Source organism: Gossypium hirsutum, chromosome A11 (genome assembly GCF_007990345.1).
Source record: "Gossypium hirsutum isolate 1008001.06 chromosome A11, Gossypium_hirsutum_v2.1, whole genome shotgun sequence".
Classification (NCBI taxonomy): domain Eukaryota; kingdom Viridiplantae; phylum Streptophyta; class Magnoliopsida; order Malvales; family Malvaceae; genus Gossypium; species Gossypium hirsutum.
In genome coordinates, this window is record NC_053434.1 from 7,052,512 (window position 1) to 7,074,511 (window position 22,000).

Here is a 22,000-nt window from a genome sequence, read left to right on the forward strand (position 1 = left end):
CACAAATTAAAGTCCGCTTTATTTGACCTTTTAAGTTTCTACTTGTAGTAGCCGGGGGGAAAAATAGTGAAAGCAGAGAGAAAACGAGAGCTTTGAAACTTTCTTTTCTTTTTTTCGTTTTTTTGTTATCATCAAATCAAGGTACATACTCTGTAAGATCATTATTTCAAGCCTTTATTTTTTTTTTCAATTTTCTGTTAAAAATATGCTTTTAAATGTAAAGATCATACCTACTTCTGTGTATGTTTTGTGTGAGTTCATTGCTGGGTTATTTGCAAACTAATAACATTTAAAAAAATATATTTTTGTTTCTTTCTGGCTTTTATGTTATATGATTATTTAAAGTGTTTTCCTTTCTGTGTTCTTTGATTTCATTTTGTTTAATATATTCGTTTAATATATATATATTCAATTGATGAAATGATATGATTTTGGAGGAGGTATATTCATTTTGGTTGTCTTTCTTTCTTTTTCTGATTTAAGATGATTTGTGGAATTGGGTATTTACTATCATATTTTTTTGTACAAATTAATCCCTACTAGATAGATGAACTAAGTGAGCCGAACTTTGGGTTTTTGGTATCTAAGTATTTGATGCAAAATAAAGTTGTATGATAGCTTGGTTTGCCTTGTCCTAGCTTTGTTAAGTTGAAATTTGAACTTGATTTAATCAAGTTAAATTTGCAAGCCTGCTTCAGTAAATCTAGTGCCTAGAGCTTGAGAATAGATATTTTAAAGGACATTTCTTTATGTCAAGTAGTCTTCTCTTTTTTTGGATAAGAACTAAAGCTTATTTTGTCGAATTAGGCTTGCTTTCTACTTAGAAGGCAAATGATCATCCCGCCTTGTGTAAAATTTTCACTTTGGTGCTTAATTACCACTGTGGATTTTAGTTTCTTGTTTGTTTGTCATAAAGAATAATTAATACAAATTTAAATTTGAAATTAAAAAGATAAATAACACTCTCGTAGTGTTCTCCCTTTTGATTTGTACTGTAATATGCATATTAATGGTGGGTTAATTAAAAAAGGATTGTTATGCTGGTAAATTGTTAATTGCTGCATGCTGTTTGAAATAGAAATGCTTACTGAAGTCTTAGCTGCCTAAAGTGCCTATTATTCATACTTCTTAGTTTTCCTTTCGGGTTGTCTTTTGGCACTCAGCACTCTTGGTATTCATACTTGGCAGATGGACCTTATTGGATTTGCAATTATGTTCTAGTTACCGGAGATTCAGTTTCTGCCACTAGAAAATCATGTGGAGTTTTGCCTCCAATTGTGTAGCCGGAACTGTTGGGCGGAAAAATGTTTTTCTAAAGCAAAATCATGCTGCGTTAGAATGTTCAGATGATGAACACCCTTCTGTAATTAGCAGGGATGAGTGTTTAGAATGCCCGATATGCTGTGAATCTTTCAACATCGTAGAAAATGTGCCCTATGTTTTATGGTGTGGTCATACCCTTTGTAAAAACTGCATTCTAGGACTTCAATCGGCTGTTGTGAAATTTCCGACTCTACCAATTCAACTTCCGCTTTTCGTTTCCTGCCCATGGTGCAATCTCTTGTCGTTTCGTCTGGTTTATCGGGGAAATCTCAAGTTCCCTCAGAAGAACTATTTTTTACTTTGGATGGTTGAGAGCATGAATGGTGATAGACTGAAGTCTCATTCTTCTTTCTGTGAAGATCATCAGCCTGAATGGTCATCGAACAATAATTCAGCATCGGGAAACCAAGTGACTCAGAGTAACCACAGAAGGGGACAGTATCCGCATCATCCCGAGTCATCAAGATCAAACTACAATCATATTCATCTCACTAATTACTCCAATTCGGAAAGAATATACTCTTCCCTTCGGCAATCTCTGGCGTTCTTCATACATCTGACAGCCAAGTTTCCATTAATCATAATATTTCTCTTAATCATCCTGTCCGCAATCCCTGTCAGTGCGGCCATCTTGGCCCTGTACATACTTGTTACCATTCTATTTGCTTTCCCTTCGTTTCTCATTTTGTACTTTGCATACCCGAGTTTAGACTGGCTTGTGAAAGAGATCATCACTTGAGACAGTAGCGGTTTTGTGTTCAGCGAGCATTGCACCTGTAGCATGATGCATCTCCAATTTGACGACTTTCCAGTGCCCGAGTTTTATGGCAGTTTCTTAGTATACAGTTGAAGTAGTTATGTATAGTCTTTTAGAAAGCATAACTAATGTACTTGGAAGGTTAAAAGACTGTTTGGTACTACAACAAATTTATGATTTTTCTGCATATGCTTGTTTTGGATGAAAACAATGAGGTATTGGTGAGCATGTTGTGATTAAAAATAGTTTGCAGGGCTTGTTAGATTTGCATGTCTCCAATTCTAATACATTGAGCTTCAATAATCCTGTACATGAATTGTGCTAAGTTGTAATCTAATTCTTAAAAAAATTGGATCCAAAAGGTTAGTCTGCTTTTATTATTTAAATAATATTTGTTACATTTAAAAATAAATTTATTATTTAATAATATGAGCCATCAATCCGAGTATAAACTTGAATGGTGTTTTGAGTTTCGTTAATTTTCCCATCCTCATATAATATATATAATCCAAGTAGGAGAATGAACCTCCACGTGTCAGAAGCATGTCCTGTAACTCTTGTCCTGTCCCCCTTGCAGGAACTTTCTGGCTGTTGTTGTTTTAAGTTAAAAACTGCCAAATTAACTAAACAAAGATTCCAGAAAAAGGGAGAAAAAAAAATGGTGGCACTCGTTGCTGTGTCTTCTCCAAAATCAACCGTTTTTCAGAGTCCGATTTCATTAAGAGATTCCAATTCGAGTTTCGTTGGCAATTCCTTTTCTTTACAGTTGAAACCAAGGAAAAGCCAGAAAAAAGATTGTAATTTCGGCTTGGTGGTTGCTTCCGCTGGTTCTGGTGCTACAACCACCGTAGCTGGAAGCGACAGTGGTGGCTCCGCTGACAGATTTTACTTTAATATCACTGGCTTTCCTTTCCCCCTTGGCCCTTTTCTTAACAGGCGCACTACTAGGACTGAGGTCAGTTTTTTCTTCGTTAATCAAATGTGATTTTTTGAAATTTAATTAATTGAATATCTGGGCTCTGGTCAGGTCATTAGAGATTGAAATTGTGCTCTTCAACTTTGCCCCATGTCTTTGTTAGGCTGTGAAAGGCTCTATATGGCTGTTCGAACAAGAGCAAGCTTTAGGGTTCAGCAGTGTGTCAACAAACATTCGAATGACAGTTATCAAGCTCAAATCTGGGGGACTATGGGTCCATGCACCTATTGCCCCAACCAAGGAGTGCATCGAGGTTCAGTTTTCCTCTCTATTTCTAAACTATGCATCGAGTATTTCTATTCTTTAAGAACTCGTAATGCGTCATCTAACAAGGGATTTGCTTTTTACCTTTCCAGCTTGTGAAGGAATTAGGAGCTCCAGTAGAATACATTGTCCTGCCTACATTTGCTTATGAGCACAAGATTTTTGTGGGCCCATTTTCTAGAAAATTTCCCAAGGCTCAAGTTTGGGTGGCACCTAGGCAGTGGAGTTGGCCCTTAAATTTACCCCTCGAATTTTTCGGGATTTTTCGTGCCAAAATCCTGCAAAACGAGGATCCATCCACTCCATGGGCGAATGAAATTGAACAAAAAGTTCTAAGCTCCCCAGAAGTTGGTAAGTAAAGTTGAATATGAGCTGCCTTCAACTATATATCTAAAGATGTACAAAGTTCGAACTTGATTTCCTTGAACCATTTCAGGGATTGGACCATATGTAGAAGTCGCTTTCTATCATAAACAGTCGAGAACGCTTCTGGTTACAGATGCCGTCATATATGTTCCCAAAAACCCACCAGAGTGTATCAACAAAGAGTACCTCCTAGAATCAGCAAAAAATGGATTGGCAGTGAAGATTCTTAGCAAGGGGAAGAAAGTTCTTGATGAACCAGTTGTTGACAACGAAATAAACCGTCAGAAAGGTTAGATTTTCGTGTCAAATGGATTGATGTAACTTGAATATTTTCATGTAAGAAACTGAACGAGAGTAATGCATGGCACAGGGTGGGAAAGAATGGTTCTACAGATACTGTTCCTCGGTCCCTCGAATCTTTTGGAACCAAATGCTAGTTTTGCCCAGATGTCTCAGAAGTTAATTGTTTCTCCAATCGTAAAGACACTAGTCTTCAGCAAAGTTCCAGAAAAGGTCAGAATCATGTTAACCTTTTATTTTACTGGAAATACCCATATCCATGCCCGTGTCTTAGGCATGTCTAAATATGCGTATAAAGATATGACTCTCCAAATACATGAAATAGTTCAAATAAACGAAAGATACCCATGTCGGACATGTTCCCTTTGCTGACTGTGTCATATAAAACAACATATATTTGGGACACTGATTTTCTTACTGCATAAACCCCACCCCAAGAGATCATTTCATTTGTGAAGAATCCCTCTATTTGTTGTGTATGTTTCCATCGAAGCGATTGATTTAGGGTGAAATTATTCTAACCATCCTTCATGCTTCTCAAAAATTCAGGTTCGGGATTGGATTGATGGCATTGCAAGGGACTGGAAATTCAAGAGGATAATCCCCGCACATTTCGCAGGTCCAATCAAAGCAGGCCGAGCTGAACTTTTAGCTGCATTTGCATTTCTTGATGAACTTTTGGGTGAGCGTTACGTGACTCGGCCTTCACTTTCTCTACTCTTCACATCTCTTATGGGGAAGGCAGCCAGTTACTTCCCACCAGATGATATGAAGACGTTATCATCCCTCGATCAATTTTTAGTGTCTGTCGGTGCCGTTAAGAAGACAGTCTCTGGTCGGAAACGATGATATCAGCCTCCTTAATCCGCATGAACTTATATATCTAAGCTTACACATTACCGCATACCATTTCACAATTGTCCAACATGTTTACAATTTTAAGACATCAAAAAGTAGAGTTCTGGATTCCCTTCTTTGCATACTGTTGAATCGAAATTAAATGCAAAGAAGGCAGGCTGAAATACTGGTTGCATTTGCAAAATAGGGTTTCGGCTCCAAAAAGAACAAAAGGAAAATAGTTGGAAATCAGATGAGGAAATATGAGTGTATGCTATAAATCTAGTGTTATTTTTCATGTCAAACCTGTAAATACAAGTAAAATGAAGGTTATTTATATTTTCACCAGCAAGTTATAAAACATCAACATATATGCAACTGTAATATAAACTATGAGCCACCATGAATCTTTATAATTGGTAAAAGTATGGCTGCCAATATGAATTCGATTACACGATAGAAAACAATATTGTACAAAGGAAGATGAATTTGAACAAAATCTGAGATTCAATAACTTCATAGCAAAGTCTAATTAATGTAAACGAAAGAAGTGAATGAAGAGGATGGATAGTGATTGCTTAAACAAATGAGACATAAACCAGAAGAGAAGAAAAAAAAACATGACCTATATGATAAAATCTGCCTGATGTCGACTGCCTTCATCGATCGGAAAAGTCCCCAACTTGATTTTCTATACCAGTTCAAGTGCTTTTCATCTGCAGAAAAATTTCCAATGGAACTTAGTTCAAAAACCAAGGGTTTATGTTAGCTATGAAAGAAACAGTCAATTGAAAAAAACCACCTCAAAATGATGTAATCCCATTGTTGGGCTGTGGATTATAATATGACGCAAACACATTTGCTCTGCTTTGCTTGATTTGTTGTCTTCTTTTCTGCTCGATAAAGAAAGATATAAATATTAATTTGGGGGGAAAAAGCATCAACTGAGAAGGATTTAAGTTTGGAAACGGGCAACACAAGTTGGTAGCTGGTAATGTATGGCTAAAAACTGCCTACAAGTGGAGCAATGCAAACATCACAAGAAAAAGTTCAGATTATGATTTTTGGAACTCCACAGATTATAATTGTACCTTTCTCCGAAGGAGGTTGAACAACAACGTGCATCATCGTCAACCCACCAGGAATATCACAAAGATGGTTCTGGCACTCCCCTAGTGTTTTGTTGTTCTCCAATATTTTTCCTGCACTAATTAACTTGACATCTTTCACTGTCCTTGGACCATTCTCCTTCTCTGCACAAAACTAAACTAGTACGATTGCATGCTCGGAACAACTTTAACAAAATTGAAGCAAAATAAAGAGCAGAGAAGGCTCGTCATATACCAGAATTTGAAAAGAGAACAAATAGAAATTTCAATGGCATTCAATCAGAAAAAAAAAATTCTAAGACTTCCCACATGCTATCTTGTATGACATTGGATAAGTGAAATGCAACGTAAAAGAAGAGCTAGATGATAGAATTTAGCTCAAACTACGCTGTCAGTTGTGTTATTCCAATAGGGTCGGAAGCGTGTAAATTATTGTTATAAAAAATCACACAAAGTTCAATTCCCAGGGAAGAGAAGTGGATCACATGGATCTCTTAAATACCAAGTCTTTCCTTAGTCAGAATATTCCTTCTATAGTAATTTAATAGCACAATTAAATACTACTATTATACCCTCAAATATTGAAAGAAAAATAGGACAAGAAAAAACACAAGAGTTTTAACGAGGTTCGGTAAATTATACCTACGTCCTCGGGCACTAACACTAGATGATAACTTTATTATCTCCAAAATAATACAAACAAATAGAATTCCTTAAGAATTCTCAAATGGGAGAAGAGAGAAAACTAAGAGAGAAAGATTGGTTGGGATGGTTGAAATGAGAAATGGTTAGGCCTATTTATAGTTGAGGTTCAGGGACTAACTTGCAAATGGCCTAAAAAATTAGGGACCAAAATTGCAATTATCCCATTCAATTTTAAACAACTTGCCTACCATTTTTCTTTTCGGTGCCACTTGCACCTCCCATTTTTGACTTTTCAACTCACCCTTTAATTGACTTTTCAACAATCTCCACCTTGAAGATTTGATTAGGATAATCGCATCTTCACATACTTCCTTCAACTCCCCAAATTCGATAAAGCTATCTTTTATAGTGCCTCCAAATGCGCTCTCAAGCGCCATACACCTGAAGGTGCTCAAATTTTTAAGATGTTAATCAAGTTCAAACAATGATTAAACTTAATTGTTGTTACCACCTTGGTCATCATATCTGCGGGATTATCTGCGGTCGGAATCTTCTGAAGTAGAATTTTTCTTTTTTCAAAGACTTCCCGCACAAAGTGATATCTTACGTCGATATGTTTGGTTCTTGAATGATAGACTTGATTTTTCGCTAAATGAATAGCGCTCTGACTGTCATAATATAGATTAATGTGAGTTTTAACAATCCCAAGTCTTTCAACAATCCATTAAAGCCAAATAGCCTCCTTAACAGCTTCTGTAACTGTCATATATTCCGCTTCTGTAGTAGACACAGCTACTGTAGACTGTAAGGTAGACTTCCAACTCACTGGGGCTTTCGCAAGAGTAAACAGATACCCCGTAGTTAAACGACATTTATCTAAATTACCAGCAAAGTCAGAATCAACATATTCAACTACAAACTGACCAAGTGCTTCATCCTGCTCAAAAATTAAATCAATGTCTACGGTTTTTCGAAGATACCGTAGAATCCATTTCACAGCTTGTCAATGTCCTTTTCCAAGATCATGCATATACCTGCTCACAACTCCAACAGCTTGTGAAATGTCAGGCCTCGTACACACTATCGCATACATCAAACTCCCAACTGTATTAGCATATGAGACTTTCGCCAGATATTCTCTTTCATCTTCAGTCTTCGGAGATAATTGAGCACTGAGTTTCAAATGAGAAGCAAGTGGGGTACTTAAATGTTTTGTGTTTTCATTTACACCAAAACATTGTAATACCTTTTTCAGATATTGCTTCTGATTTAAACAAAGCTTGCCTCTCTGTCTATCTCTACTTATCTCCATGCCGAGAATCTTCTTGGCCTCACCTAGATCTTTCATCTCGAACTCTTGATTCAACTGAGCCTTCAGCTTATCTATCTCTTTTTGGCTCTTCAAAGCGATTAACATATCATCAACATACAAGAGTAGATAAATGAAAGATTCGTCATGCAGCTTTTGCAAATACACACAATTGTTATATTTGCTTCTTGTGTACTTCTGCCTTCTTATACAGCTATCAAATCGCTTGTACCACTGCCTCGGGGATTGTTTTAATCCATTTAGCGATTTGTTTAGCTTACAAACCCAATTTTTACCACCAGCATCTTTGTATCCTTCGGGCTGAGTCATATAGATCTCCTCTTCTAACTCACCATGCAAGAAAGCCGTCTTAACATCAAGTTGAGCTAGCTCCAAATTCAACTGTGCTACCAAGGCCAACAAAATTCTAATGGAGGAATGCTTCACAACAGGGGAAAATATATCATTGTAGTCAATTCCCTCCTTCTGAGCGTAGCCTTTTGCTTCCAATCTTGTCTTGTAGCGAACATATTTCTTGCTTGGAGATCCATCTTTCTTTGCGAATACCCACTTGCATTCGATTGCCCTTTTACTTTTCGGTAATTGCGCCAACTCCCAAGTATTGTTCTTCCGGAGAGACTGCATTTCTTCATCCATGGCGCTTTTCCATTTATCACTTTCTAAGCTTTGCATTGCTTCTTGATAAGTGATAGGAATATCATCATCAACAACGGGAAGGTCGTAGGCCACTATATCAGTAAATCGAGCAGGTTTACGAATTTCTCTCCGTGGCCTTGCAACTGCAACTGGTTCTGGTGTATGTAATGGTTCTTGGATCAGAACCTTTTCAACCTCTAATTCCTCTATTATGGCTGGAGAATTAGACTTATTAACTGGGCAAATAATCCCGCAGATATGATGACCAAGGTGGTAACAACAATTAAGTTTAATCATTGTTTGAACTTGATTAACATCTTGAAAATTTGAGCACCTTCAGGTGTATGGCGCTTGAGAGCGCATTTGGAGGCACTATAAAAGATAGCTTTATCGAATTTGGGGAGTTGAAGGAAGTATGTGAAGATGCGATTATCCTAATCAAATCTTCAAGGTGGAGATTGTTGAAAAGTCAATTAAAGGGTGAGTTGAAAAGTCAAAAATGGGAGGTGCAAGTGGCACCGAAAAGAAAAATGGTAGGCAAGTTGTTTAAAATTGAATGGGATAATTGCAATTTTGGTCCCTAATTTTTTAGGCCATTTGCAAGTTAGTCCCTGAACCTCAACTATAAATAGGCCTAACCATTTCTCATTTCAACCATCCCAACCAATCTTTCTCTCTTAGTTTTCTCTCTTCTCCCATTTGAGAATTCTTAAGGAATTCTATTTGTTTGTATTATTTTGGAGATAATAAAGTTATCATCTAGTGTTAGTGCCCGAGGACGTAGGTATAATTTACCGAACCTCGTTAAAACTCTTGTGTTTTTCTTGTCCTATTTTTCTTTCAATATTTGAGGGTATAATAGTAGTATTTAATTGTGCTATTAAATTACTATAGAAGGAATATTCTGACTAAGGAAAGACTTGGTATTTAAGAGATCCATGTAATCCACTTCTCTTCCCTGGGAATTGAACTTTGTGTGATTTTTATAACAATAATTTACACGCTTCCGACCCTATTGGAATAACACAACTGACAGCGTAGTTTGAGCTAAATTCTATCATCTAGCTCTTCTTTTACGTTGCATTTCACTTATCCAATGTCATACAAGATAGCATGTGGTAAGTCCTAGAATTTTTTTTTTATGATTAAATGCCATTGAAATTTCTATTTGTTCTCTTTTCAAATTCTGGTATATGACGAGCCTTCTCTGCTCTTTATTTTGCTTCAATTCTGTTAAAGTTGTTCCGAGCATGCAATCTTACTAGTTTAGTTTTGTGCAGAGAAAGAGAATGGTCCAAGGACAGTGAAAGATGTCAAGTTAATTAGTGCAGGAAAAATATTGGAGAACAACAAAACACTGGGGAAGTGCCAGAACCATCTTTGTGATATTCCTGGTGGGTTGACGACGATGCACGTTGTTTAACCTCCTTCGGAGAAAGGTACAATTATAATCTGCGGAGTTCCAAAAATCATAATCTGAACTTTTTCTTGTGATGTTTGCATTGCTCCACTTGTAGGCAGTTTTTAGCCATACATTACCAGCGACCAACTCGTGTTGCCCGTGCCATCAAAATGGCCCGTGCCATCAAAGATCTCCACGGCCAATCTTGCATTTGCAACTGTCGGTCTTGTCCACATGGACGATGTTGAAGCTCCTACACCGACCGTTTTCTCCATAATCTTTCAATATACCTAAAGAAATCTTTTCTGACGTGGAAGATCAGTTTAAACTGCAACCACAGAGCATACTATGATTAACATTTGGCTCTGATACCACTTGTTATTCCAATAAAGTCGAAAGCGTGTAAATTATTGTACTAAAAAATCACACAAAGTTCAATTCCCAGGGAAGAGAGGTGGATCACATGGGTCTCTTAAATACCAAGTCTTTCCTTAGTCAGAATATTCCTTCTATAGTAATTTAATAGCACAATTAAATACTACTATTATACTCTCAATTATTGAAAGAAAAATAGGACAAGAAAAAACACAAGAGTTTTAACGAGATTCGGTAAATTATACCTACGTCCTCGGGCACTAACACTAGATGATAACTTTATTATCTCTAAGATAATACAAACAAATAGAATTCCTTAAGAATTCTCAAATGAGAGAAGAGAGAAAACTAAGAGAGAAAGATTGGTTGGGATGGTTGAAATGAGAAATGGTTAGACCTATTTATAGTTGAGGTTCAAAGACTAACTTGCAAATGGCCTAAAAAATTAGGGACCAAAATTGTAATTATCCCATTCAATTTTAAACAACTTGCCTACCATTTTTCCTTTCGGTGCCACTTGCACCTCCCATTTTTGACTTTTCAACTCACCCTTTAATTGACTTTTCAACAAGTTGGACCGAGTATCTGTAGTTCAATAAGCCAACAATGTACAAAAAGTTGCAAAGCACCTAAGAGCAAGAATCGAGAAAGAGAGATAGAGTGCTGGATGGAAAAGCAGGATCAACAAACAGAACTGCGATATACCAGCATAAGTCTTTAAAATTCAGTAAGATTATCTCAGCTTGCAATTCAATTATGAACAGTCAACAAAAGAGCCTCAAGTCATATGTTCATCACTCAACAAAGTTTGAAAGCCCGGCATCCAACACAGACACACATTACCAGTAGAAACACCAATGATGCAATGAATCAAACCAAAAATCAGTACAAGATGCTGGTTTAAGTGATCAGAAAGAGAAGTATTCAGTGACAAATTGACACTCATGAAACGAAACAAGTAAGAAAAAGAAAAAGTTAAACCTTGCTATTCATCTTACAGCGGGAAAAGGCCCGAACTATTCTTTGTTCGTATTTGGTAGCATGTTATATTTCATTATTTAGCATTTCATACAGCAGTAAGAAATTATCATTTCTAATAAATTTTACTGATCAAAGAACAGATTCTAGCTTCTCTACATTGAATTTTTATCCTAATTCAGAAGGAAGTAAAGCATATGATTCTATTTTTCTGCATAGTTTCCATATTTGAATATTCAACCAGCAATACAAACAAATTGAATACACATTGAAAATCAATACCATGACCCCATCTTTCTAGTTCAAACTATATGGAAGAATGAAATAAATACATTTGTGGATTTAATCAAACTTTAAACTAACCTTTAGGCCATTGAGCAAGAACACTTTCCTTCAAGGTTGCAACACTGGTAGCAGCAGAAAAGGTTTTAGGACCAATATCTGATCCATCAGTCAACCTAAACTTGATCTCCAACTGATCTTGAACAACAGCCATCTCCAGAAACCTTAAATTTAAAAATCCAAACACCCCAAGATCTTTACTTGGCCTTTCTCCTTTTACTTCAAACAAAAACCTCAATCTGGTATGCTGTAAAGACACCAAAAGGTGGTATTCAACATGTTCGAGATTAGCATTTGCAACCCTTCTTTGATTCCAAAACTACTATACCAAGTAAAAAAAAAATTTACTTCACTCAGATAAGTTAGAAACATATATGCAGGCGAACTATAAAAGGAAGCAACTTTAGGAGTATAAATTTGAATAACCATTTCAAAAATATAACCAAAAATGGGTAAATCCAAAATAGAATATAATCTACTCCAAAATATATATATAAAAAAAAAGATAAAGAACAGAACAGTTCAAGTTATAAACACATTAAAATAAGTAATCATCCACCAATATTAAAAGTAAAGCAAATAGAGGGAAAAAAAAAAGCCGCCAAAATCCAGAGCTTGGTCACTCCAAAACCGAATAAATACTTAAAGCAGAGACAATATTTGCTGGGTTATCTTACTTGATTACAAAACTGATCTGGGTTGGTTGTTGTTGGCTGGAAAATCGAAGCTTTGAAGAAAAAGAAGAACAAGAAAAGCCGATTGGGCTGCTTTGATTGATATAATTATAACACTATTAGATCAAATCAATAAAGCGAGAAAGAGAAAGAAGAAGAGATCAAATAATAATAAATCTCTACAAACGAGGCTGTTTCGGAGTTTTCTAAATCTATGGTCAATGCTTCCATTCTTGCCTTGATCTCGTAAAGCTATGGAAATGGACAAAATTCACCCTCTTTTTTTCAAAAAAGAAAAGAGTCAACTCTAAACCTACGATTTTGCATGTAACCTTGTAACCGTTGGATTTTGATGTTTGATCATCTTGTTATTCATTTATTATTTCCACGTGAAAAATGAAAAAAAAAGGTTTTTTTTCTTTCCCTTCTTTTAGGTGGGTAATTTCTTTAGAAAATATTAAAAAGAAAAAATATTGGTGATTAAAACGATAATAAATTATTATTAGAGAATAAATTATATTAAGATGATGTTAAAAAGTATAGTTTTTAGATACCAATATAATAAAGTATTATTATACACTCATCTATATCTAATATCTTCTCCAACTTAAATTAATTTTAATTAAATTACTTAAAATAATTAATTTTTTAAATTAAAACAAAAATCTTTTCTTCTTTTATAAATTTTAATCATTTTGTTTTTTCTATAATTTAATATTTTTTATTTTTAATCATTGGCTTTAAAATTCTATTTTTTTATAATTTTTTATTAAATCTATAATTTTTTAAAAATAAAAAATTCTAAATTTCTCATTGGGTAGAGTTAATGGTGTTAAAGGACAAGGGCTTAATTGATTAATATATTTAATTGAGAGTTAAATTAATTTATCAAAACATGCCATTTTTCGTATCATGTTTAGTTATAATTAAGTGTAACGAAGCAACATAATATTATGTCATGGAAAAGAACAAGAAAAGAAATTTTATGCACAACGTTGTAGGTATTTCTCCTTAACAATATACATATAAATAACCTAAAAACAAACCCCAACTCATGGGAGCGCTGTAATAAAGAATTCTCTATGATCTAATTCTAAAGTTCAACAAGATATTTAAAATTAAAGCTCAGAAAAAAAATGAAACCAATAAAAGATTTTTTTTAGATATGGAAGGGAAAAATAGTCTAGGCTGATGTGGGAGCCTGCCTCGCCAAATAACTTGCCTAAGCCATTCTCTTTCCACATCAACGAATCAGTGGAAGCATTCTATAACCTTTGTGTATTTTGCACCTTATTCCGACATATGCATTAAGCCAATAACTTTGCAGGAAGAGTAACATCAGAATCCTTTTCCGGCTCCAAAAAAACAAAACATTGCTTGCTATGTTATGAACTGATAGAACGAATTTCGTACCCAAGCTAATAATGCAAGTCCTTCCTAAAAAAATGTTTTAAGATTGATGAGGGTAAACCCTGTTGTCAAAAGTCATCACCTTCTTGGGTCAATTTTTAATCTCACCTTCTTAAATAAACCTCGAGAAAACTTTCAGGCTGCAATAAAACTTACGACACTCGGCTTGCCAGCATCTCTTCTTGGTTCTTCTATCGTTTTTCTTAAAGCCCTCTGGTTCGCTTTTAACTACGATTCCAAAATGTGGCAATTCCTAACAAAATCATTGGAGTAGTTGACATACTTGGTCCAAAACGGCCGAAGATGGTCAAAGCCAATCTCCAACCACGGTTTTGACTGGCCATTGTAATGAATAACTGCAGCTCTTTTGACATTCTCGATGTTGGTTTTACTCTGATACCCCAAGCCAAGCATATGCCATGATGGGTCAATTGGATGAACACGGCCTTTAAATGCAATCAAAGCAGGAGGTAGAGTTCCAAGTTTCCACATGGTCAAGTTTGACTTCAGGTTCTGTCACAAACAAACCAAGAATCAGAGTAAATCGGTAAAACAAAGTTGACTATAAGAAACCAAATACCAGTCAACGTATAATAATAGAAACCAGTATTCAAAATCGAATGGAATTTATTATAATAGAAACAATGCCCTTACAAAATGTGGAAAGATCAGAACCCTCTTGCAACTAAGTAGATATTGTATTTCCAGTACCCAAAATAAATCAACATTGATAGCCATCATGAGTAATGTCCAGTAGGAAAGGGAAAGGTTAAATTATGGAGATAGTCGATAAGCTCGGTAAGTGATAAGTTACCTCTTTCAGCCAGAAATGATATGTTTCTCTTATATTTGTTTTTCTCCAAGCACGTAGATCAAATATATTCATTCCATAAGCCCATGCACATTCATCAGGATCCAAATGCTTAGATATAAGGGGATGAGAAAAATTAAAGTAGTTTTTGAAATATTTTGACATCACCCACTCGTCTTCACCTTTACAGGTTTCTATAGCTCCATTAACCTTTCCTTGCAGATCAATCTCCCAAAGTGGAGACAAATCACGCTGAATCACAACATCGTCATCTAAAAAAACTACTTTGTCAAGGTCTGGAAAGAGCTGTTCAAAACATACAATCAGAACAGATGTTTTAGGAGGAAAGATGAAATTGTCCGTGTAGGATGAGAAAGAAATTGTTATAGCCACATCTAATTACCTCGGGTAAATATATCCTAAGATGGTTGAGTAAGGATATGTACTTTGGACTTCTAGCCTGCAATTTTGAAGCGAATGATCGAGGAGTAGTATTAGAGAGATTTGCCCCTGCAATATGATTGCCATGATAATAATTTCTGAAGTCATGATGGCTCTCTATAGCTTCAAGCACTGGAACATTCTCTCTAGTTAACCAATCAAACTGGTGAATGCCTTTCACTTCAACTATGATAGATGCTACGGGATTTAGTGCAAACCAAGAATGCATACCCGCATAAGTTTTCTTGTCAGTGATGACATGGAAGACGACCTTTTCAGGTTCTAGTGATGACCGGACAACAGAAGTAACAACTACCGATGCAGCTAGTATGTTGTCCGTAGACAAGACAAAGTGATGGTAAGAGTTGTTAGAAAGCACAGGGAGGAGCTCAGGAGAAGGTAGTTGTCTGCGCGCATGAGCATTGGAAGAGTATTCATCAGTTAAACGCAAAGAAAAACAATGGATGCCTTTTGGAATAGAACTTGCAGCAAAGTGCCTATTCATCAGCTCTGAAGCTTTAGATTCCCTAATTTCCCTTTCAAGTTTCTCCATCTGTGTAAACAAGACAAAAAAAAAGGACTAATTAGAAATTTTACCAAGCTTAAACAATATGAGAAACTTAGAATCCATAATGAATCTATAAACCCTCAACATGTTAATACATACCAAAGAAGAATAAAGTAAATTCAAAGTAACTATCTTTATGTAGCATGACAATACCATTGCTCTTAAAGAGAATGCAAAGGTCTTTGCATCGTACTGGTTGTTCTTCATTTCAGCAACAAGTTGACTAAATGAATCTGGAAGCTTTAGACCATCAGGGATTTCCTCAGTGATTACTTGATTGAAGATCTTATAAAAGTCCCTAACTAGTTTCTGCGGAACCATCATTATCACCATAAAGTACAACTCAAGTTAAAAGCAACGACAAATTGTTGACCATAAGAAAAATCCCCCCAAAAAAAGCAGTTCTTGTATGGAGAGAATGGGATACTTACTCCTGAATCATCAACTCTCCCTAGAAACCTCGGTCCGAACCGCCTACCAAAACAATCTGGGCATAGTAGAACAAGATGAGAACTCATGGACTCAAAGACAACATTATAAACAGTAAAACGCTATACTGATCTAGTTAGATAACTACGAATCCAACAAGAAAGTCTGACCAAGTTCTAAAATGATCATAGTCAAATTTTATTGATATAAACACTAAAATGAAATGACCAGAAAAATCAAATAGCACGAGTTAAAAAAATAAAAAAATAAAAACCTCGAGTTATAAGCAATCAATTTCAAATATCAATGAGGACATTATTATATAAGTTTGGATTCACCAGTTCTGAACAATTTCCAAGGTCTTTCCATCAAGAAAATAGATGCTGAAGAAATTTAAACGTTAAATATATAAATAAACCTTTTCTTTTACAATCTAGTCCAAAGTTGACCTATTCCAAAGAAATAAAATGTAAATCAACTGGAAAAGAATTCATATAGTGATAAAACAAAAAAGAAGAACAAACAAGAATTCAAGAAAAAGCTTCACTATAAACCTGGAATGCAACTCCAACTGAATTATAAACATTTGAAAAGTGTTGATATATATTGAGACCACAAAGCAATAAAATGCTTTTGAACTTTCAGAACTATCTGCATAATTTATCCGATTCATTAATCAGATATCCACGACATTTTCTAGTAACAAATCAACTGCACTAACCTAAGATACAGATCAACCAGTAAAATTAAGTCCAAGAAACTCATTAACAATTATATGTGGATCTTATTGACAAACAACCTTTTCTTTCAGCAGTAAAGTATACAAATTTATCATCAAAATACACTGCAAAATACTAACCCACATTTCCTAATCCATGAGTAATCTAAAATCAACCAACATATTAACGACCTAACTCCATCCACACACTAAATCAGGTTGGTAGGAATCCCACAAATCGAAGCATCAACGATATCAGCCAAATGAAATAAAAGCAAGATCACCCACATCAAAAAATAGGGATCAAGATAATTCCAGGAAATAAAAGGTCTAGCATATCGACTAAACTAAGAAGACATGAATATATCAAAAGAACCAACGCAGTAGTCAATATCCAATTTCCTTCATGCACACGCTAAATTAGATTGACATGAACCAAGATCAAATGCATAATCAAATACACATGAAGACAGCAAGAATCGGATAATTAAGATCCCAAGAAAAGCCAAACAGATAACATCCGAGAGTGATAACAAAAGAAGGCCCACATCAAATCAGCTCCTATCCCATCAAATGCATAAAGAAAAACCAAATGAAACCTAATCAAGATCAAAAAGAAAAGAAAAAGGAAATAGGAGATTAAAGGAAAGGGTACCAAATGAGGAGCACTTGTTGGCACCTTCAAGGGTAACAAGAGCCGTAAGAATGAAGACAAAAGGCAACAAGAAAGCGACGATGAGAATGGTATGGAAAAGGGTCCTATATGAAATATGTCTAGCTGCCACTTTGATCTTCATTAAGTCAGTAAGCCCATTGTTGCTTGATATCGTTATACTTCTCATGCTAGGCGAGATGTGAAGCTGCATCCTTCTCTATGCAGCCTCACCACATATAAACAATTCTTCTCTACTCTATCCAAAAACACATCCTCTTTCTTAATGTTATCAAAACCAGCTGCTGCTCCTTCACAGTCTTTCTTTTTAATAATCCTCTTCACACCCAATCCAACCCCAACCACCATCAGATCCAACCCTTTTCTTCTTCTTTGCCTCCTGATTCAAGCTTTGATTTCTTGATCTGGGTTTTCTTTTAAACTCTCCCTTCCTTTGTTGGTTCCTCTAACAAAGATATCCACTGCATTGGACTTTTAAAACCCCGCCAAAATTTTGGTTTCTTTTTCTCCCTTTATTTCGAGCTTTTTTGCATTAAGAATCATACTTAGATATTATTGAAATCTGGATTTTAATTATTGAATCTTAACCATTGTTAGATTTTGCTTTCCCATTGGATCAAGAAGGAAAGGACAAGAATAAAAAATAAATAAATGAAAAACAAAGAGGAAGTATTGTTCTTTTTCCCCTTAGAAAATAGGTTTTTTTTTCCTTTTGGTTCCAATAGAGCTTTCGCGTTGGTGAATCAATTCATCAAAATCTATTTTCTTTAGAAATATAAATTAATATATATTTTTATGAAAATAAAATAAAATATTATTTTATTAATAATCTTAAGAAAATGATGCATTAAGGGAATAATTTTAAAAATGAAAATGAAAAAGAAAAGAAAGAGAAATTGATTTTTCATTTTGATTTTGAGGAGTCAAGTGAGAGAAATGTGGGATGAGTTTGACCTTTGAAAAGGGAGTAAAGCAACAATCTTTAGTGCTAAATTTAGAAGTTTTTGTCCTTAGTTTAGTTTATGAGCTAAATTTAGAGACATTTTTTTATATGTGGGTGTTATTTTCTTAATTTTACTTTAAAAAAATATCTTATATAATAAAAAAAAATTAGATTTTTTTTTGCCAACTTAATGATACCAAGTTTTTCTCTATGTCAACTGAAAAAAATTGAATCTAATTCTCTTAAGTTGTAAGTAAGAGATAAATAGTTTTTAAATTTTAAATGTGAATAGTGAATTTTAAATTTAAAAATTAAATAAAAATCAATAAAAATATACTGAATCAAGATTAATAATATTAAACATATTGAGTTCGAATAACACAACGAAAATATATACAATAAAATCCTTCAATCTCATCATACTGAAACAACACAAGGATGAATGCAAATTTATCATGTCCGATGCTCATGTTCAATACATCTTTTGGACACGAGTACATGAATATGACCGTGACCTTCTAGAAACTTGTAAATATATGACGAATCTATATCCAATACTTCTATCAGAGCCCGAGTAACATAGATTACTAGATTTCCCTGATTAAGTTTCGCCTCCACTTTGGACTGAAAAAAAAAAAGAACAAAGGCTTCCACATGATATATCTTAATTGCATAATTTAAACAATGACCTTTTGGCATAGGATATGAGCTTCCAATTCATGAGTCTAATTTCAGGCTGAGGATTTTAGTCATTCAAAATAATTATCCTTGTACAAAATTTCACATATTTCTGACCTGAATCAAACTGTGAGCTGGTGCTTTCCGCAACCCAATGTCATTTATTATACGTCTCATATTTTCTGCATCTTTCCACCTCCCAACTGCAGAATAAATTTTTGCCATCAATACATAATTCCCGGTGTTCTCTGGCTCCAGTTCGAAAAGCCGCTTTGCAGCTTTCTCCCCCAACTCAGCATTCTCGTGTATTACACAAGCACCGAGCAATGCACCCCAAACGGCATGACTAGTTGCGTACGGCATTGTTCTAATGATATCATAAGCCTCATCCAGTCTGCCAGAACGGCCAAGAAGGTCAACAATGCAAGTATAATGATCATCTGCCGGGCTTATTTGGTGATTTATAAGCATGAATTTAAACAAATCCAATCCCTCATCCACCAAACCAGCATGGCTGCAAGCATGCAGCACAGAAGTGAAAGTAACTTCATTAGGCTTCACCCCGGCTCGAACCATCTCTTTGAAAAGCGAAACAGCTATCTCACCATGCCCATGTGCTCCATAACCAGCAATTATTACACTCCACAGATAAATGTCCTTGTTCTTGTCAGGTATCCCACTAAAGATCTTGTGAGCAGATTCTAAATGGCCGCATTTTGAATATATATCAGCCACCGCGGTGGCAATTTCACTGTTTGACAATAATCCAGACCTTACCAAATAAGAATGGATGTTCATTGCTTGCTGTAAATCTGCATGGATGGCATATGCAGGTAGAAAACTCTTCAAGGTAGCACCATCAGGTTTCACACCTTCTATCAGCATTTCTTTGAAAAGTTTTATTGCTTCATTTCCAAGTCTATTATGAATGCAACCGGCGAGAATTGCATTCCATGGAACCGTTTTCCTTTTTGAAGTTCTCTTGAAAACTTGGAAGCTAAGGTCAAATCGATTGCATTTAGCATACATATCGATCAATGAAGTCTCCACCATAACATCAGACTCAAGTTTTTGCCTTACTGCCCAACCATGCAGACACCTACCATCCATTAAATTGTTCGACTCCCCACAAGCCGAAAGAAGAGATGCAAGGGTAACCGAATTAGGTTTCACACCTTCATGCACCATCAAGAAACAGAGTCTCAATGCAGCTCTTAAATCACCATTCGAAATATACACATTGATCAAAGAAGTCCAAGTCACCACATCCCTTTGAACCATTCCATCAAAAACCAACCTTGCTTCCTCCATACTCCCACATTTTGCGAACATATCCACTAAAGCATTCCTCACTACAACTTCCTTCTCCCAACCCTTCTCTTTCACCAACTCATGAACCCTTCTCCCAACCTCCAATTCCTTCAAAAATCCACAAACAGGCAAAACCGAAACAACAGTAGCACAATCCACGACCACCTCATCATCCACCATCTTATTAAAAATTCCCAAAGCTTCCTTGGCGCGTCCATTTTTGAAGTACCCACTAATCATCGAATTCCATGAAACCACATTAGGCTTCAACATAGAATCAAAAACTTTCCCTCCTTCCTCTTTCTTCCCGCAATTCATATACATTGCCAACAAAGAATTCATCACAAAACTGTCCTTTTCAAAACCACCCATCAAAACTCTCCCATGAACTACCCTACCGGAATCAACCAACTTCTCTTCCCCGATAGCCTTAAAAACAAAAGGGTACGTATAATTATCTGCCATGCATTTCCCCAAGTTAACCATCTCAAGAAACAAATTTAGTGTTTCTAAATAGAACCCATTCTTTGTGTACATTTTCAACATCATGTTATATGAAAACAAGGTTGGATTAGGTATTTCATCGAACAGTTTGCGAGCAGTGTCGATGTGGCCGCAACAAGCATATGAACAAGAAAGGTCCGAGCAGAGATACGGGCTAAGGAGGCCTGACGTTATGATTAAGGCATGGAGTTGGGTCGTTTTGGTGAGTGATTTAGCGGCAATGTAGTGTTTTAAGAGAGACTTGCATTGTTTGCCTTTGGAGAAGACCAGAGATTGCCCATTCATTAAGTCTGGTTTTTCTGCTAGAACTACACCCTTTTCTTTGTCTGGAAATTTAAGCTTCTATATATAGTAATTAATATTTCAAGATTTTCGGTATAAAAGTGAAAAGTAGTGAGAGTACAATAAGAAATTAAACCTCTACGTAAATATTAATATTATAAGTTATCTTTTTAACAAAAAAAAATTGAGTACTCAAATTCGATTTTCTTTCTAAATAATTCGATCTTTTTTACACAATACTTAAAATTACCCACATCTCCTTTTCAATACATCCTTAACTCAATCGGGCTCACATCTGAATTTTTATATATAAATTACACATATTCTTTTTTTTTTATAAATTTATTCAAGTTGAAATATGTTCCATATTAAATTAATTCTAATTAATTCTAATTATAATATATATAATAAAATATTCTTTCATATACAAATTAAGTTATACTTGTACGAAGATATTTTTATCTTTTTTATATAATAAATCAATAAAAATTAAAAATAAAAATTATTTTAGAACCTAAATCAATTTGATTATTATCAATTCAACCATCATCCAATTCTTATATAGTTGTGAATATAATAAACAAACAACTTATTCACGATTCAACCCATCCATAACCATCATACCTAATCTAGCACCTTTAGCTAATCTCACATTCGTTTCTTCTTTAAGAACATGTTCTATTAATTAATAATCAAGAAACACAATTTAGTTCAATATCTCAAATATCAACATAATCAAAGACAAAAATGAAGTTGATTAAGGCAAATTATTTGCAACTTTGACATTATCTCTTTGATTCAGAATATAAAATCACTGCAAACTATTTACTGCACCTTCATTTGATACCAGGGATTGTGTTGGGTTTTTATAATTAATCAAGTCTTCCCATATTAACCATCGAAGCGCTTCCTCTTGCA

The 22,000-nt window shown here is 35.1% G+C and overlaps 5 protein-coding genes across 10 annotated transcripts; 2 read left to right on the forward strand and 3 right to left on the reverse strand.

Moving 5' to 3' along the window:
• The first annotated feature begins 4 nt into the window (after positions 1–4).
• LOC107924117 (uncharacterized) lies at positions 5–5,121 on the forward strand. Of its 2 annotated transcripts, XM_041080851.1 has the most exons (7): positions 5–141; positions 2,658–3,035; positions 3,160–3,309; positions 3,413–3,671; positions 3,757–3,975; positions 4,057–4,199; positions 4,536–5,121. In XM_041080851.1, the coding sequence occupies exons 2-7, from the start codon at positions 2,739–2,741 to the stop codon at positions 4,833–4,835; spliced, it is 1,368 nt and encodes a 455-aa protein (XP_040936785.1). In that variant the 5' UTR covers positions 5–141; positions 2,658–2,738; the 3' UTR covers positions 4,836–5,121. The 2 variants fall into 2 exon arrangements, with proteins under 2 accessions (XP_040936785.1, XP_040936786.1); XM_041080852.1 differs by lacking the exon at positions 5–141 and having other exon boundaries at positions 2,525–3,035.
• On the forward strand, positions 1,256–2,344 carry LOC107924114 (uncharacterized). The gene has a single exon (XM_041080853.1). It carries the CDS (start codon positions 1,256–1,258, stop codon positions 2,060–2,062), a length of 807 nt encoding a protein of 268 aa, XP_040936787.1. The 3' UTR covers positions 2,063–2,344.
• An 88-nt stretch (positions 5,122–5,209) lies between the features above and the next one.
• Positions 5,210–12,622, reverse strand: LOC107924115 (membrane-anchored ubiquitin-fold protein 2). 3 transcript variants are annotated; one of them, XM_016854413.2, is made up of 5 exons: positions 12,318–12,622; positions 11,662–11,959; positions 5,915–6,076; positions 5,626–5,716; positions 5,210–5,539 (listed from the first exon to the last, which is right to left on the reverse strand). In XM_016854413.2, exons 2-4 carry the CDS (start codon positions 11,792–11,794, stop codon positions 5,661–5,663), a joined length of 351 nt encoding a protein of 116 aa, XP_016709902.1. In that variant the 5' UTR covers positions 11,795–11,959; positions 12,318–12,622; the 3' UTR covers positions 5,210–5,539; positions 5,626–5,660. The 3 variants fall into 3 exon arrangements, with proteins under 3 accessions (XP_016709902.1, XP_016709901.1, XP_016709900.1); XM_016854412.2 differs by having other exon boundaries at positions 11,662–11,962; XM_016854411.2 differs by having other exon boundaries at positions 11,662–11,887; positions 12,318–12,619.
• Positions 12,623–13,275: 653 nt separating this feature from the next.
• On the reverse strand, positions 13,276–18,289 carry LOC107924750 (probable galacturonosyltransferase 13). Of its 3 annotated transcripts, none has more exons than XM_016855333.2 (7): positions 17,347–18,100; positions 15,976–16,031; positions 15,698–15,853; positions 14,939–15,529; positions 14,539–14,841; positions 14,379–14,409; positions 13,276–14,237 (listed from the first exon to the last, which is right to left on the reverse strand). In XM_016855333.2, coding segments are annotated over exons 1-7 (1,350 nt in total). In that variant the 5' UTR covers positions 17,558–18,100; the 3' UTR covers positions 13,276–14,235. The 3 variants fall into 3 exon arrangements, with proteins under 3 accessions (XP_016710822.1, XP_040936788.1, XP_016710821.1); XM_041080854.1 differs by lacking the exon at positions 14,379–14,409 and having other exon boundaries at positions 14,939–15,045; positions 15,208–15,529; positions 17,347–18,096; XM_016855332.2 differs by lacking the exon at positions 14,379–14,409 and having other exon boundaries at positions 17,347–18,289.
• A 350-nt stretch (positions 18,290–18,639) lies between these two features.
• On the reverse strand, positions 18,640–21,627 carry LOC107923104 (pentatricopeptide repeat-containing protein At5g39350). The gene has a single exon (XM_016853314.2). It carries the CDS (start codon positions 21,083–21,085, stop codon positions 19,088–19,090), a length of 1,998 nt encoding a protein of 665 aa, XP_016708803.2. The 5' UTR covers positions 21,086–21,627; the 3' UTR covers positions 18,640–19,087.
• Between the last annotated feature and the right edge of the window lie 373 nt (positions 21,628–22,000).